Here is a 14,587-nt window from a genome sequence, read left to right on the forward strand (position 1 = left end):
TTCTGTTTTCCCCCCTGCTGCGATGGTGGAACTCTCTCTTACCTGCTGGGAGGAGAGATGCAACACAAATGGCACCGAAATCTTAATTTGCAATACAAGAGAACCAGAGGGAAAAGAAATAGCAGGGAGGAATGAATCAGAGGAACGTTTGGATGACAACTTTACCTGACAGAGCGTTTCTTGATTGGGTGCATGAATATATGATTGTATGACTATGGTCACCAAGTTGAAGAGATGTTTACCACACTATTTCCTTTTAACTGTGAAGTGAATATTAAGTGAACTTTTGAAATGCTGCAAAAAATAAAATGTGAATTTGGTGCATGTCCAGCTGGATTGAAACAAATTAATAAGCTTCCTGAATGCAGATCATACAATGCAGCATAACCAGAAACAGGTACAGACAGCACACTGTGCACAACAATGTGCTTTCTTATAAAATGTCAGCCTATGTGTTGTCTTTATATTAAGCTATATGTATTGCCCTACTGTGCATAACTGTATCACAGCAGTCCATGCAAACAAATGACAAAGAACCCCAAATAAAATAGAAAATCATTTTCTCAAGTGCTGTACACCATGATGAAGTTTGATAGCACCCAGCAGGTATAAGTGTCTCTCCCTGATGGACTTGAACTTTCCTGTTGATGACCATGTAAAAACACATCCATGGCAAAATAGAAAGTCTATCAAGAATTGCTTAGTATTGGGCAAGTTGTTATTGTACTGTATGTCAGATAATGTTGACCATTTCATGCTGTCTGCAGACACAAAAACAGAAATACACATGGCAATATTCTAATGCACAAACTAATGGCCATACAAGCACAACATGGCAGCAACAGTGTGTATGACATCGTGATGGTGGATATTTTACACCATTTTGATAAATGTGTTTCCATTGCTATTTATCTACAGTATATAATTTCTTTACTGACAAAAATTCTATTGCCTCAAGCGAGCATAAAAACCTTTGAGAGTAAATTTTGAAGAAATTTTATCATAATTTGCCATTTCCACTGTGCCTTTCCTAAGCGGATACAGCATAATTGGATGGAAACCCAGCTGTGTGGTTTGTAATAAGCCCTGTGGTACTCTATGGAGCTAGAACTAGGGGGCTATGTTCAATCCAGCACTCCTCAGTCTTAAACCTTCCTCAGCCTCCCTGAGGCTTTGGATGGCATTTATCCTTTTGCCAGCACCAGCCTAGTCCATAAAAGCAAACCCTGTGGCCTTATCTGTCTGGCCACAATCATATGACACCTGATTTATCAGGGAAATGCCAAAATAACATTTAGATCTGGTAAGTTGGAAAAGCTGTGATTTTATCTGTCACTACCTCACATTAGTGGCTATAATACTGCTGCTCATGTCTTATTGCCTCTGGGTCCACTTGTGCCTCTGTACTTGACACAAATGGTTTTGTTATCAAAGATGATATGTTTATTTAGCAATGACTACGACACAAAATAGGACTCTGTAAGGTCTATAGAGAATGGCAAGAATACAACATCTTTTCTTTAGGAGAAAGATAAATCTCTACTGCAGTCAGAGCGGTGCAGGAGCCAAGACATCCAAAATGTTGATGCAGGAATATACGCACCTCTGGCAACCCGAACACAATAGTCTGTATCCAAGTACTGCTTCATACACTAAATGAGCCTGAGCCAGCAGCGCTTGCATATAAATCACCAACGCTGAAAGAAGTAATTAGGATATTTCCCTACACTTGGCTTTGTGAAATTGACCAAAAAAGATTGATGACATCTTACAATTTAACTGACTCTTTCTACTTGCTGAAAGGCAATGAATTGTAATCATTTCAACACCCGTCCTATAACAAAGAATGATAAAATTCATCAATTTTCCTGTGTTTTATTAAACAACACGTATGTACAAATATATTAATTACAGGACATGGAAAATAGTACATCTCAACATACTGTAAATGGCTTTGGGTGCATCTAGTACAAATATCCAAACTCCACAATGATAAGTATATACACAACACTGAGTAAACACACTTGTGAGAACTTAAGAGTTTCAGTCAAGCATTGCAACGTTTTTAACAAGGCTTTCCTTTTTGATTGCTCGTGATTTCTTTACTAGTCTAAATGATCCGTCCAATGACACATTTGGTCATTACTTTTGTAAAGACTCTGGTCCTAATGCACCCATGTAAACCTTTAAATTGAAAAGCAGCTTCAAACCCACCAGAACAAGAGTACAATCATGCAATTCCCTGAGAAGCGTTGATCTTCTATAAAACCTCCTTGGTTGCCACGCTGCCTACTTTGGCAGCCATTTTGTGTTGGATTCTGCACAATGGCACTGAGCCTCAGGTCTAGACTAAGGACTATTTCCGTGTCATTTATGCATCATTTCACCATGGAATCCCCTTGTCCCACTTCAAGGAGGGGCTTCTGGGACAGCCTGGCGTACTTCAGTCCAGCCAGACATGAGAGGGAGAGTCTCCATCCGCCAGGTCGTCCGCTGGTCATAGGCATTCCCTGCACAGTGCCACCTGGCCGTTGCGATAGTCCCTGCAGGGGCAAAGGCGCTGGTACTTGCCACTGGCGCCGGCACAGCTGAAAAGCAGGGGATCCTTCTGCAGGCCACATTCAGCATGCTCTGCTGAGAAGGCAGGGAAGAGGTGGTTCATCTCCAACTCCACTCCCTCGCACTGCAGGTCCAGCCTGGGAAACAAAGAGAGAGGAGGGCAGACTTTATGGTGCACTTACACTGTAGCTCTAAAGCTCCTGGAATAATTATACTAATTAATTATTCCCATTCATTCATTATTTAAAGTTTAAAGGGTATCAACTATCATTCACGTAATATGTCTAATGTAAATGTAGCAGGAATGCCTCTAGGGCCTTGGGGAGTGAAGGGAAATGATGTAGGAACAGAGGGAGCTAGCGTCTTTCTCTATGCCTTGTACATACTCTATGCATACAAGTATTTGGTGATTGCGTGTATGCTTTAACTTACAATCATGTCACAATTTTTAGCAATTTTTGGGGAGACCACAGAGAGTTAATGAAAGGCAATGCATTGCCTACAGCCTTGTTTTAAGTGAGGAGTGCAGTACTGAGGGAGAGCTGGTGGTTGCCGTACAGGCACGCCATTGTAGTACGTTGTGTGGTACGCCAGCTTTCTTAGTGTTATACCTTTATTGCCAAGCAGTAGCTTCACTTGTAGCACAAATACTTCTATATCCTAGACAGTTTTATTCATGTTCCCATTTTGCTGTAGTCTCCAGTCACCCACTTCTTTCATTTGTAGCAGGTAGAAACGCTTTCAATATTAGCTTTTGGTTTTGTGCAGTGTGAATGTTATGTGGTTTTATATGTGTTTTTTTCTTTTTTTTAAGGGTAAAGGGCCTGTTAGCGTTATTTGCTTTTGTCTTCATGCCTTCTTAGCAATGTGCAATATCTAAATATTCATGTGGGCAATATGCAATATTTGATGATTTGCTGTGGTTGCAAGGGCTCAGTGCAAGCGTTGGGACCCGTTCCCCATTTTGTGACCCTGGTTTGCTGTGTTATTGCTATTCATTTATTTTAGAGATGTGCAGAGGTGTGTAGAGATATTCATAATGATACGGTGTGGTTCGTGCTAGCCTGCTATCTGAACATGTGTAGTGATATTCTGCTGTGTCAGGCCTTTGGCCATCTCCACTAGATATTTGTTTGTAGTGTTCCACATGCCTCCTGGCCTCCCTTCTAGGCCGCTCCACCACTGTTAAGCCAGTTATCTGTGCCTTACAGGCCTCGTCTGCCCGGGGCCCAGGTCCCTTCAACTCCTGCCCCTTTATTGCCACAAAGCCCTGATAGCAGTTACTCCCTTCAGCTCTATATATCGTCTTTACTTAGGAGGAACCTTGTATCGATACATTGACATATATTTTTAACATGAAAAGTTTTAATGAATTGTGGTTTATTTATATGATACATCATCCTGCGGCCCAGTTTATTCTGAACAGTCACCTGTTAGGGGAACGTGGTCTTAGTTAATGGGGGCTCTTTACCCCCTTCAAGGAATGGCTGTATGGTCTAGTCGTTAGTGCATAGTGCCTTGCATGGTACCTTTTTAAACCAAGAAATACATATAAGTCACTGTGATTTACTACACAGGTGGTGTTTTCCACGGACATGCTGTGTAAGAAGAGCAAATGAAAAAATAAACATGGGCCAAATTAATCTATGGCTGCACAATATGACAATCATATTGTGACTATTTTGCAATATATTGCAATTTATATTGCAATTGCAATATAAATTGCAGTAGAGTATACAGACACAGATTTTTCTGTGTCTGTATACTCTACTGCAATTGTGTTATATTTTACAATGTGTAATTTAATGTATTGGCCAGAAATTGGGCTCAGCACCAGAATACCATGTTTAGAAGTACATTTTGAGCACCCATCACTCTGATGAAACACCACAACTGTTATTGCAAAGTATCCAACTGAAGAGGCATCTTACGCGCTAAAGGCCTCCTTAATGTTGATGAAGCGATGCAAGGCTGGTTCGCAGATCAGGCCTGCACTCTGGCATGCCTCCACACACGACTGGCCTTCCAGCGAGGTCAGCAGCCGCAGTGCACTGAGGGGCGGCCAGGAGGTGTAGGAGCTGGCATTGGAGGCCCAGGCCAGGATGCTAGAGTTGGGAAGGAGGATGAAAGGGCTGGGAGGGCTGCCCAGCCAAATCCTAGAGGCATTTACTGGGGGAAACGGAGCTTCAGGAGAACAAAAGTCCTGCAGGTAAAAAGATACGATATCGCTAATCAGCAATATATTCAGTATTGCATTGAGGACACTTTTACCAATCAGCTAAAAAAACACTATATAATTCACTGCAGTGGACTCAGTTCGATACAGATCCTACATTCAGCTTAGCTACACCTTCAACTTTGTGATAGCTGATATAGGAAATAATTAAAGAACCATTACTATACAAATGTGCTTATTGGAACCGACAAGTCATCGTCAATCTTCCAGGAAATGATATGAATGCAGTTATGCCACCAAGTATCAAATGAGGTTTAGGGGCAGAATTAAGCCTGGTGAGAGGTCTGATTAGATTCCTCCCCCAGCCAGGGCTATTCATAAGACCCAGGTAATAACATTTCTCTGACATCTCCCTCTGGCCTCCAGACCCGTTTATTAAAGAGGCTCCCCATGACCAAAAGCAATAACTAGGCCTCCAATCTCTCCATCTCTCCTGCACTTCCACTCTTCCTCCAAACAGAGACACTTTTGACACACACACACACACACACACACACACACACACACACACACACACACACCAGGGCTGCTCATCAGGAGTATAGGCCAGACAGGGCGAGGGCAAGGGCAAGAGACGTAGAGGTACAGTAGAGAGGTTGATTTGTATTTGTATCTGTATTTGTTCAACAAACAAAAATTATTTGGATTTGTATCTGTATTTGGATGAATCTGTAAGTGGGCACATCTTGGGTCAGGAGTGGGTGTGGTTTCAAATGCAATGTCAAAAGTTTTTTTTTCCTTGTAGTCATTGCTGTTGTTGAGATATTAAGCATTCAATTCATGGTTTTACCATGATGTATCAATAAAGTATAAAAAGAGATAATTTGCTTTTGACTGAGAAACAAACAAACCCGCCTCCTTCTCCTCTGAGTTCAATGAGAAAAGCCAGTTACGTTCTTTTCAGCAGAACATTTTCTCCACGATATAAGCATAAACTTCTGAATATGAAAACACAACGAAGGAACAAATATTCATTATTATCTGTGCTTTGCCAAATGTGGTATTCATATTGGAGCGTCCCTATAATTGGTTGAGAGAGAGAAATAAATAAGGGAGGAGAAAATAAGGAGAAAGAAATAGAATAGAGAGAGCGAGAGAGAGAGCGAAAATGAGAGAGAGACAGAGAGAGAGAGAGAGAGAGATACAAACATAGAAGCTCTCATAAGGTCTCAAAGCTGTCATAAGGGCGGCCACAGTGGGCTTGGAGCACTGCCTGTGGAGGGAGGTGAGAGGAGGTTACAGTCGGAGATAACACAAGGATGAGAGATTCAGGAAGGAGGTAGAAAAAGGGGTTAAGGGATGGGAAGACAGGTGAGTGACTTCGGAAGTTGAAAAAGAAAGAGAGGGGAAATTGGAAGAGAGAAGTGGGGCGAGGCGAGGTAAGAAAGTGAGGAAAGAGAAAGGAGGAGAGACGTGCTGATTGGGAGTCTGAGCTCGTACAGGCCAGGCAGGCAGTCACAGTCTCAGTCAGTCACGGCACGTTGAGTATGCCGTGCGTATGAGCGGGTGTGTTTGTGTGTATTTGTGACAGACAGGGAGAGATGGCGAAGGGGGAAAAGACAGTGTCAGGGCTGGGCCCGGGCAGAGCAGAGGCTAATGCATTTCCTAAACTTGCCACTGCCACGGCCGTGACCGCATCGCCTGCCAGACACTATACCAATCATCATGGCATGATGGATGTACCAGAGAATGACAACATGTGTAATTGTGGGGCAAAATATTCTAGAAAGTTTGATTGATTCGGCTGAGTTCGGCTGATTCATGTTTGTGTGTGTGTGTGTGTGTGTGTATGTGTGTATGTACAGTCTGTGTGGTGTTTGTTTTTGCATGTGCAGCTGTGTCTGTGTGCATGTGGGTGTGGGGCTTTGAGGTGTGATGCATCTCTTTCACAATGTGTGTAGAGGGTTGTAAAGCTAGCAACATAAACAAGTCATTTTATTTAATGTATTTTAAGTTTTATTTTTTCCTTTCATCACTAACCTAGAGCAGTTTCATTGAGTCACAAATTAGTCATTGTGCCAGTCTATTATGCACACAGGTCGCTAGAGGATGCTTCCACCTACAAGGGATGTCACAGCCGACCCAGGCAGTGTAACTGAGGAATAAATACTGTGGCCAAGCAGCACCAGCTCATGTTTACTGCCTCCTCTATTTTAACCATAGAGTTGTGACCAACCTCCCCCCAACCGACTGGAAAGGTGTTAATAGCTACAGGATCCTTATTTCCAGCTTCCTGGGCCAGTGCACCAGATGTGGTCGCTCTGTGAGAACTACAGTGGAACATTCAGCAGCAGCTTCATCTACTGACCAGCTTTGCCAAAACCGACGTGCTCAACAAGCTTGAATCCTCATGTGTTGAGAAAGTGGGAGAGGACATGCCAGGTGTGGGTACAATAGATGTGGAACTCTTTGATCTCATTGTTGACCTGAGGAGTGAACAACTGAGGAGCACAGATGACTACAGGATAGTCCAGGCAGTAGATTGCCTTACGTGACTTCATCGATGAACTGCAAGCACCACCAACAGCTGTTGGAGAGGACTATGAATTTGTGACAGACACTGAGGTGGCAGTATCAGCACCAGTGGTGAGTGTACAAATAGGGCCATCACAAGTGGTTGCTGATCACGTGACTTGTTTGGTAAAGTTGACGGATCACAGTGAGTGGACATTGACACCTGCTGAGAGAAATTACTGCTGGCATTCTCGAAAACTTGAGTTCTAGGCACTCAAATGGGCCCTCAAATGGGCACTCAAAAAAGTCCAAGACTATTTACACATATGATAACCCATTTAACCTATGACCTGAGTGTGTGAGACTGAATGTTTCTCACCATAGGTGGGTTGGCGAGTTAGCAGACTTTCAATTAAACATCAAGTGTAGGCCACGAAAGATGAATGCAGATGCTGACACATTGTCAACATATCCAAGTAAGCCTTCAAGATTAAATGGGTGAGCATTCCAAAACAATGTCCCCAGAGGTTGTGCCTGAAGTGAGTACAGGAAGCACGGTGGCACAAGGAAATAAGATTCCTTGGGCACCTGCATTGCAACTTAATAGTGAGGATGAGGACAATCCTAATTGATGTCACACCCTGACAAACTGAAAACTTCCCCATGTCATCATGAGTTTTCATGACGACATGGGGAATGTTGGGGCAAGGTGATCCAGCTTGCCCGTGAAAGGTTTTATTCACCCAGCAAGCAGCAAGACAGAGTACTATGTGAAAAAGACGTACCGGCATCAAGCAAGTTTTCTTGTATGGAAGAGCTCCTATGCTACCTTCTGATTTGCTTTGCAAACCCAAGAAAAAAATCTGAGACATGTAACCATCAGACTTTTGCACATAAGTGGCCATGAGAGCTGCATTCTCTGTACTATATATTATCCTATATGGCCAATGCACAGTATCCTGGCACTAAGCCAAATTCATACGCCATGCCATCATTCATCCAGTTTGTTTGTGATACGGGACATTCACTATTGAAACCACATACGTATGTCATCCCAAATTAAATTAGCATTAAGACTAGTCATAATGTAGCATTAAGACTAGTCATAATGTAATAAAAGATAACTTAAATGTTAATTTACAATATCTCTCATTACATTATGACTAGCCAAAATGCTACTTCAAAATATTTCAGATATCTGTAATGAGAACTACTGGAACTACCACTACAAGGCCTATACTGCTGCAGCAGCAGTAGCAGTAGTGTTGGTGCTTGCCACTACTGACTAATACCACGCGGCTTAACTGTACTGCTTCAGCAGCAGGAGTAGCAGCACCCACCACATCCCCTGGAGCCCCTGCTAAAGCTCTTACTGTGGACTTTGACAAGGCACGACACGACACGACACGACACGACACGACGCGACGACAAGACACAACAAGACGCCACGACAGCACTTGATTAATCCCTTTGGGGAAATTCAGGGAAGCTTGCCTTCGCTAACCGCCAAAATGGTTCCCAAAGAGAGCCTCTTGCCGCAGTCCAAGCATCAGCTTTACCAGCGCCCAGGGGAGTAGACCTTACCGTGGTAAGGTCTGAAGCTCAAGACCTCAAGCAGGGCTTTTTATGCCCTGGGCTGCTGCGACCAAACACGTCAGAATTCTGATTGTGATGTCATCAGTGCAGCTGAGACTTCTGATTGGTAGTGCAGAGTCCAGCTCCATCCAATGATGTCATAATCAGTTAGAATGGTGAAGTGAAGCTGTGTTCTGATTGGTGGAGGAGAAACAGTGGGCCAAGCTGCCGATTGAATGCCTTGTGACTTGACTTGAGACTTGTCTCAGGTGACTTGAGAGTTAGCTTGGACTTGCCTCAAATGACTTGAGACTTGACTTGGACTTGCACCAAATGACTTAAAAACTCTGCTGTCTAATAGCTGGACCATAAACACACACACACACACACACACACACACACACACACACACACACAATGTTATGGTACCTGTGGGGTGGGGTGGGGTTAATAAACTCTGTTGAATAATTTGAATTGTATCAGTCTCAAGTTCTCATTAATTATCTTCTGGATTATATTGTCATGTGCTTTACATTAGCTTGCTCTCATGTGACTTGGTAGATGTGAAAATGTAAGTTAATGGAGCATTAAAGATCCACAATACAATGTGAGTGGTCTTTAAACAAGAGAATGTAATATGTGTGCAGTCATGCACGTTTCATGTAGGATAGTTGGTTGTGTTGATCTTTACTCCATTGTTAAGATGTATGTAGTTACCCTTTTTCCAAGTAGACACATTACACTGTAAAAGAAAAATATATGACTAATAGAGAAAAGGATGGTATTAAAAAGCTTAGGCTTTACTGTATTCAAGAAAGCTCAACAGTAATGCCAAAGTCTGTAGAATTGACACCCCAATGTTTTAGACACAATTACACCACTGTCTATTATACTAAGGCACAAATGCATCTGCGAAGCTACTGCTGTCCAACTGTGAAACCCACCTGGTTCTGAATGTAGGCATGAACTCTTTCAAGCATACCCTCACAGGTGTACTCATAGGGCAAGAATGGCTCCACCTGCAAACATGTGAGAGAGAGCGGGGGAGAGAGATAGAGAGAGAGAGAGAGAGACAGAGAGAGTCACACACCAATGTCCACATGACCAAGCCACTATAATTACAGGAACTGAGCATCTGATTGTTAATCAAAGCTGACATATTCATTAGTGTAATTGTGAACGGCTCATATCTCGCCACGAGCCTCACATTGAAATCAATGACCTAATACATCACAGGTGACAGCCTTGAAAATTGATTTCATTATTTTTAGCAGTGACCATATCAATATGTCAAACAATGGATTAAACTGACAATGAATTACAGGTCGTCCAGTACTGACAATGCTAATGTTTAAGTGTGTTCTAGGGTCCTATGGGTTCATTAATCTGTCTCACTGTTAAGGGTCATTGATTCACTGTTTGACTTCTGAAGAAGAAGATGGATTAAAATTCACTGACTTATACTAATCAGTACATTTTCGTATTTCATACTAACTGTGTCATAGATATCTGTACATGCTGTGATAGCATGAATGTCAGCAGAATACAATGGTGAGAGATACACATTCACTGACAGTGTAAAGAGAAATAGAGTGTGGGTTGATGTCCACGGGGAAAGGTTTATAATAATTTCTGCATTATTAAACCCGTTGTGGTTAGATTACATCAATAATTACAACATATGTCAGGGTAGGATACATTCAGTTGGCGCATATGGTGAATTCCCAGCCCAGAACACCTCCTAAGATGCCCCCAATGGTAGCTAAAGTGAGATCTCATTGTTCCATCAGGCCACTAAAGCACTCAGGCTTTCAAATTGATAAATGGCTCCTTTTAGTGCCCTGTTCCTTTTAGCGCTCTCTTATTAGTTTATTTCATCTGAGTTTAATGAAATGTATCTGGCACCTCATCAGCAATTCCACAATGCAAGTTGCCTTTTGGGCATCTTCATATAATAGAATGTGAGAGCGAAACAGGGGGAAAAAAAACAATCCATAGAGGGTGATTGGAATTCAGCAGTGGAACACATTTCAAAAATGACTGTACAATTTACATATCTAAACTGACTGCGTTGCTTGTCGGCAAAAATACCTGAGCAACATGCACAATCACATACAGGGCATGGAATTAAGCTCTGAAAGTGGGTGAGTCCAGAAAACAGACCAGTTAGCAAGTGAGACTGGGCAGCTGATTCTCAATCCCATGCATGAATCTACTCCAACATTTAATTAATGTGTCTCAAAAATTTCAGTGCTTCTCAGTCAGCTGTCTGTATTCATTCACTCATTGCTATTTATACAGGGATGTTTGAAAAGGTTAAAGTATTAAAACATTAAAACACGGTTTGGGCAAAAAGTATTTAAAAGGGAGAGATAGATATTTAAAAGAATGAGATGGGATGTTTACATTTGCAGATGTGTCAATGTTATGGAAAGCTGCTGTTAGTTCTTTTAAATCCTTTTAATGTGAGGCACTATTGCCCAGTCACTCTGCAGGCCTGGCCTCTCTTTCCCTTTCCCTGATGATCCACTGTTTATGCATTCACCGATACCATCACCGTCTATGCTGCATTTCGCCTCTCTCAGCAGTAAACATGAGCTCTATTTAACACACCTGGCAGGTAGAGGCACACATGCATCTCGGCACTGCAACAGGGCCGATTGGCTATGGCTTGGCGCGTTGATCTAGTGACAGATTGAGCGCAGCATGATTGATTATTATGATCTTCAGCAGACAATGCTTAGCGCCTGTGGGGCAGCCCTCTGGAAAGCTGCCACGCAAACCCAGGTGTGGGCACAGTTTACCTATTGAGCCGCTCAATATCTCAAGCAATTAGTAGTGCAGAGAGCGGAGAGGGAGCCAGCTAAGCATTTTGCTGTAATGTCGGATCCCATGATTAAGAGCTCTATTAAGGGCTGTGGGCCTCATAAGTGGGTCAAACTAGACTAGGAAGTCTGTGAGAGCAAACTGTGCCTCTCTCCTACACTACTGTACAATAACGTGAAGCATATTGTAGTAGGCTACAATACAGGAATTTCAAACTCCATAATTATTTTGCTCAATGAGCGAAAATGAACACACATTTGTCCTCATGATCTCACGGATGGCGGTGTCAAACTCTTCAGAGTTGTTGAAGTCGACTGTGATGACATGCGGCCTGCCAATATACTGCTCTGCATAGGGATGCTGAGAGGACACCTGAGGGAAGAATGAATGAGATATATTCACAATCACAATAAAAGTTCAAATTCAGATAATGGTGTACATGGCATGTATTCAATGCATTTTTAATATGCACATGATCAGAATCCCCAAATTGTTAACCATTATTGTATGATATTAAAAGTGCTGGCCATAACCTGTCCATAGGATGCAGACGGGGATATCTACCTTTCTGGAGGTGGGCTTCCCTCTAAAGAACTCATGATTGAGGGAACTATGGGACGGATTAAACTTGGGTTGCAGGAAGATGCAGCCATTGGCTATGGCCTCTAAAGGGGCAGGGCCTTCATACGGGAAGCCAAATCCGATGAACAGCTTGATAGGGAAATTAAAAAGGAAGAAAAAGGTGACGGTAAACCCTACAAGTTCAACTCTACAAAAGCATAAAAATATCAACATTTGAATATGAACCAGATATTGCACATGCGATAAGCTGAGCATCTTCACACCCAGTGAAAGCCTCGGTCGTATTCCCACCTTGGCCTTCCTAAGGAGCTGCTGTAGTTCCTGCTGAGGCAGCAGACCATGGTTCTTGACAAAGGCAGGCACCTCCGGGGGGCGCTGTGTCTCATAGTACACCGTCCCATGGATCTCCATGTAGCGGTGCAGAATGGTGAGGAATTTTTCTTTACCCTTTGGAGACATAGATTGATAACACGGTCGATACACTGCTCCTCATAAGACTAAAAGCAATTAATGGACTAATAGAAATGAGCAGTTTTACCCCACAGCATGCAGGCATCACTGACTCGATTGTGTTCAATCTATCCTGTCTAAACTCAAGCTGAGTGTCTCACTTGAGATCTGAGAACACTAGCAACGCACTCACTGACATTGGATGGAGAGAGTCAGGATCTGCTGCTCACACTGACTACTGGTTGGTACGGACGTCGTCTCCAGCAAGACCATATTCCCTCTCACCCAGGAGAGAAGGGCTGTTGGGGATGGTCATTTGTAGCTGTCACTTTGTACTGCGGAGTGGATTGGTATCCCCTGCAGCACACAGACTGACAGACTGCTATGACTAGTTAAAAGAGGCAATCCGATTCATCTATATTAGACAGCACCACTGCAGAATAAAGGGCAAATGAGAAAAGCCAGGAAGTGTTGGGGAAGGCAAAGGCTTTACCCAAGGCTGAGCAGCATTATTGGTCAGTGGTAATGAGGCAAGCAGAACCTGATCTAATGAGCTGAGTCTGTCCTCGTTAGCACTAACAAATGCAACCAATCAACATTATCGTATTGGTAACTATCCCGTACCTGTAGAGCATTAATGATTCATGAAAGGCTCAAATCATCATTGTATATTTTCTGTGCTGCTCCATAGGACATCGTTTGTCTGCTCAAGTCTTTTCATCATGGCAAAACTGTATTAGTTTATGTAAAAATGAGTTTCCGGTAGAATGTTATGAATTATTTACTAACGTTAAGTCTTCGAGGCATAAATCTTTCATAGATGACGGCCGAGTGTTACTTCTCGTTTTTCATCTAGGGCCATTTTAATGTTTTGGTACTTTCTTTTACTGAATCTTTATTTTTGACATAATTTTAGGATATCATCTTTGTATTGTGTTCATTGTACTTTTTAGTACCCCAGAATAGAGACTGGATTATTATCACATGGGACAATATACTTGAATTGCTGTACAATAGCCTTAGTATAAGCTGTTTTGTCTCTATGTGTTGAAAACCATTCCTCACATGAAAACTCTTTCATTCATTTGAAACTTGTATAAATGTTGTAAAATATTGTAAAGGATGTTCATCTACAGGATGTTAGAGAGGAAGTTCATATTTTTACTAACAGAGAAAGATCTTATGAGGTATTTCAGATAATTGAAAAGAAGTCATTGAAAAGAAGCTCAAAGTTCCTAAAGCTGAGATAACACATACATTACTTTAAGTTAGCAGTGTATCAGTCCAGTATAGAAATGGCTGAAGTCTGCAGAGAAGGAAGAAGAGAAGTCCTGAGGTTTCTGATGGGAACCACGGTTTGAATAAACCTTAGAATACTAACTATGATTATTTCCAGTGGAATATCTAAGTTTCCCGAGTTGAAATTCAAAAGTTACTGGGCTGTTACACATGATTTCAAGTTTATATTAAGCCTACATGCCTGTGGAACGAAAAGTGCAAGTAAAAGTCCAGAAACCGTCATAGTGTGAGTTTCACTGATGCAACGCTGAAGAATTCAATAATGCCCATGAAATTCAGGTGTACTTACTTGAAGCTGTGTGGATCCATCAATGATGCATCATGGGATGATGAATACAGAATAGCATGGGGTAAGAACAGGAGTACAAAGAGGAGGGAAGCAAGGAAGGAGAGAGAGGGAGGTGTAGAGCAAGAGAGAGAATATGACATATAGTATTAGTAATTTTTCCCTCATAGCACACTTGCAGGTGTTGAGCAGCCCAAAATCTGACACATGCACCTTAAAACTGAGGTAGAGGAAGAGGAAGAGGAGGAGGAGGAAGAGGAAGAGGCTGCCAACAACGAGGTGGTATTCACTGTCTGGGGAGACCCAAACACAACTGGAAT

At 42.3% G+C, this 14,587-nt stretch overlaps 1 protein-coding gene across 2 annotated transcripts in view; it reads right to left on the bottom strand.

The window, feature by feature from the left end:
• Positions 1-2,497: 2,497 nt before the first annotated feature.
• LOC139643552 (alpha-1,6-mannosylglycoprotein 6-beta-N-acetylglucosaminyltransferase B-like) overlaps positions 2,498-14,587 on the bottom strand; it is a 51,594-nt gene continuing 39,504 nt past the window's right edge. The window contains exons 12-18 of one of the 2 annotated variants that reach the window (XM_071518724.1): positions 14,271-14,276; positions 12,524-12,679; positions 12,215-12,361; positions 11,906-12,022; positions 9,769-9,843; positions 4,491-4,762; positions 2,498-2,696 (exon numbers count right to left, since the gene is read on the bottom strand). In XM_071518724.1, coding sequence (XP_071374825.1) covers positions 2,498-2,696; positions 4,491-4,762; positions 9,769-9,843; positions 11,906-12,022; positions 12,215-12,361; positions 12,524-12,679; positions 14,271-14,276 — 972 coding nt within the window. The remainder of the gene's footprint in view (positions 2,697-4,490; positions 4,763-9,768; positions 9,844-11,905; positions 12,023-12,214; positions 12,362-12,523; positions 12,680-14,270; positions 14,277-14,587) is intronic. The other variant, XM_071518723.1, reaches the window with a different exon arrangement.

The sequence above is a fragment of the Centroberyx affinis genome, unplaced genomic scaffold (assembly GCF_046629955.1).
Source record: "Centroberyx affinis isolate AG114_WGS23_722 - 3 ecotype Tasmania unplaced genomic scaffold, CSIRO-AGI_Caff_v1 ptg000623l_1, whole genome shotgun sequence".
NCBI lineage: Eukaryota > Metazoa > Chordata > Actinopteri > Beryciformes > Berycidae > Centroberyx > Centroberyx affinis.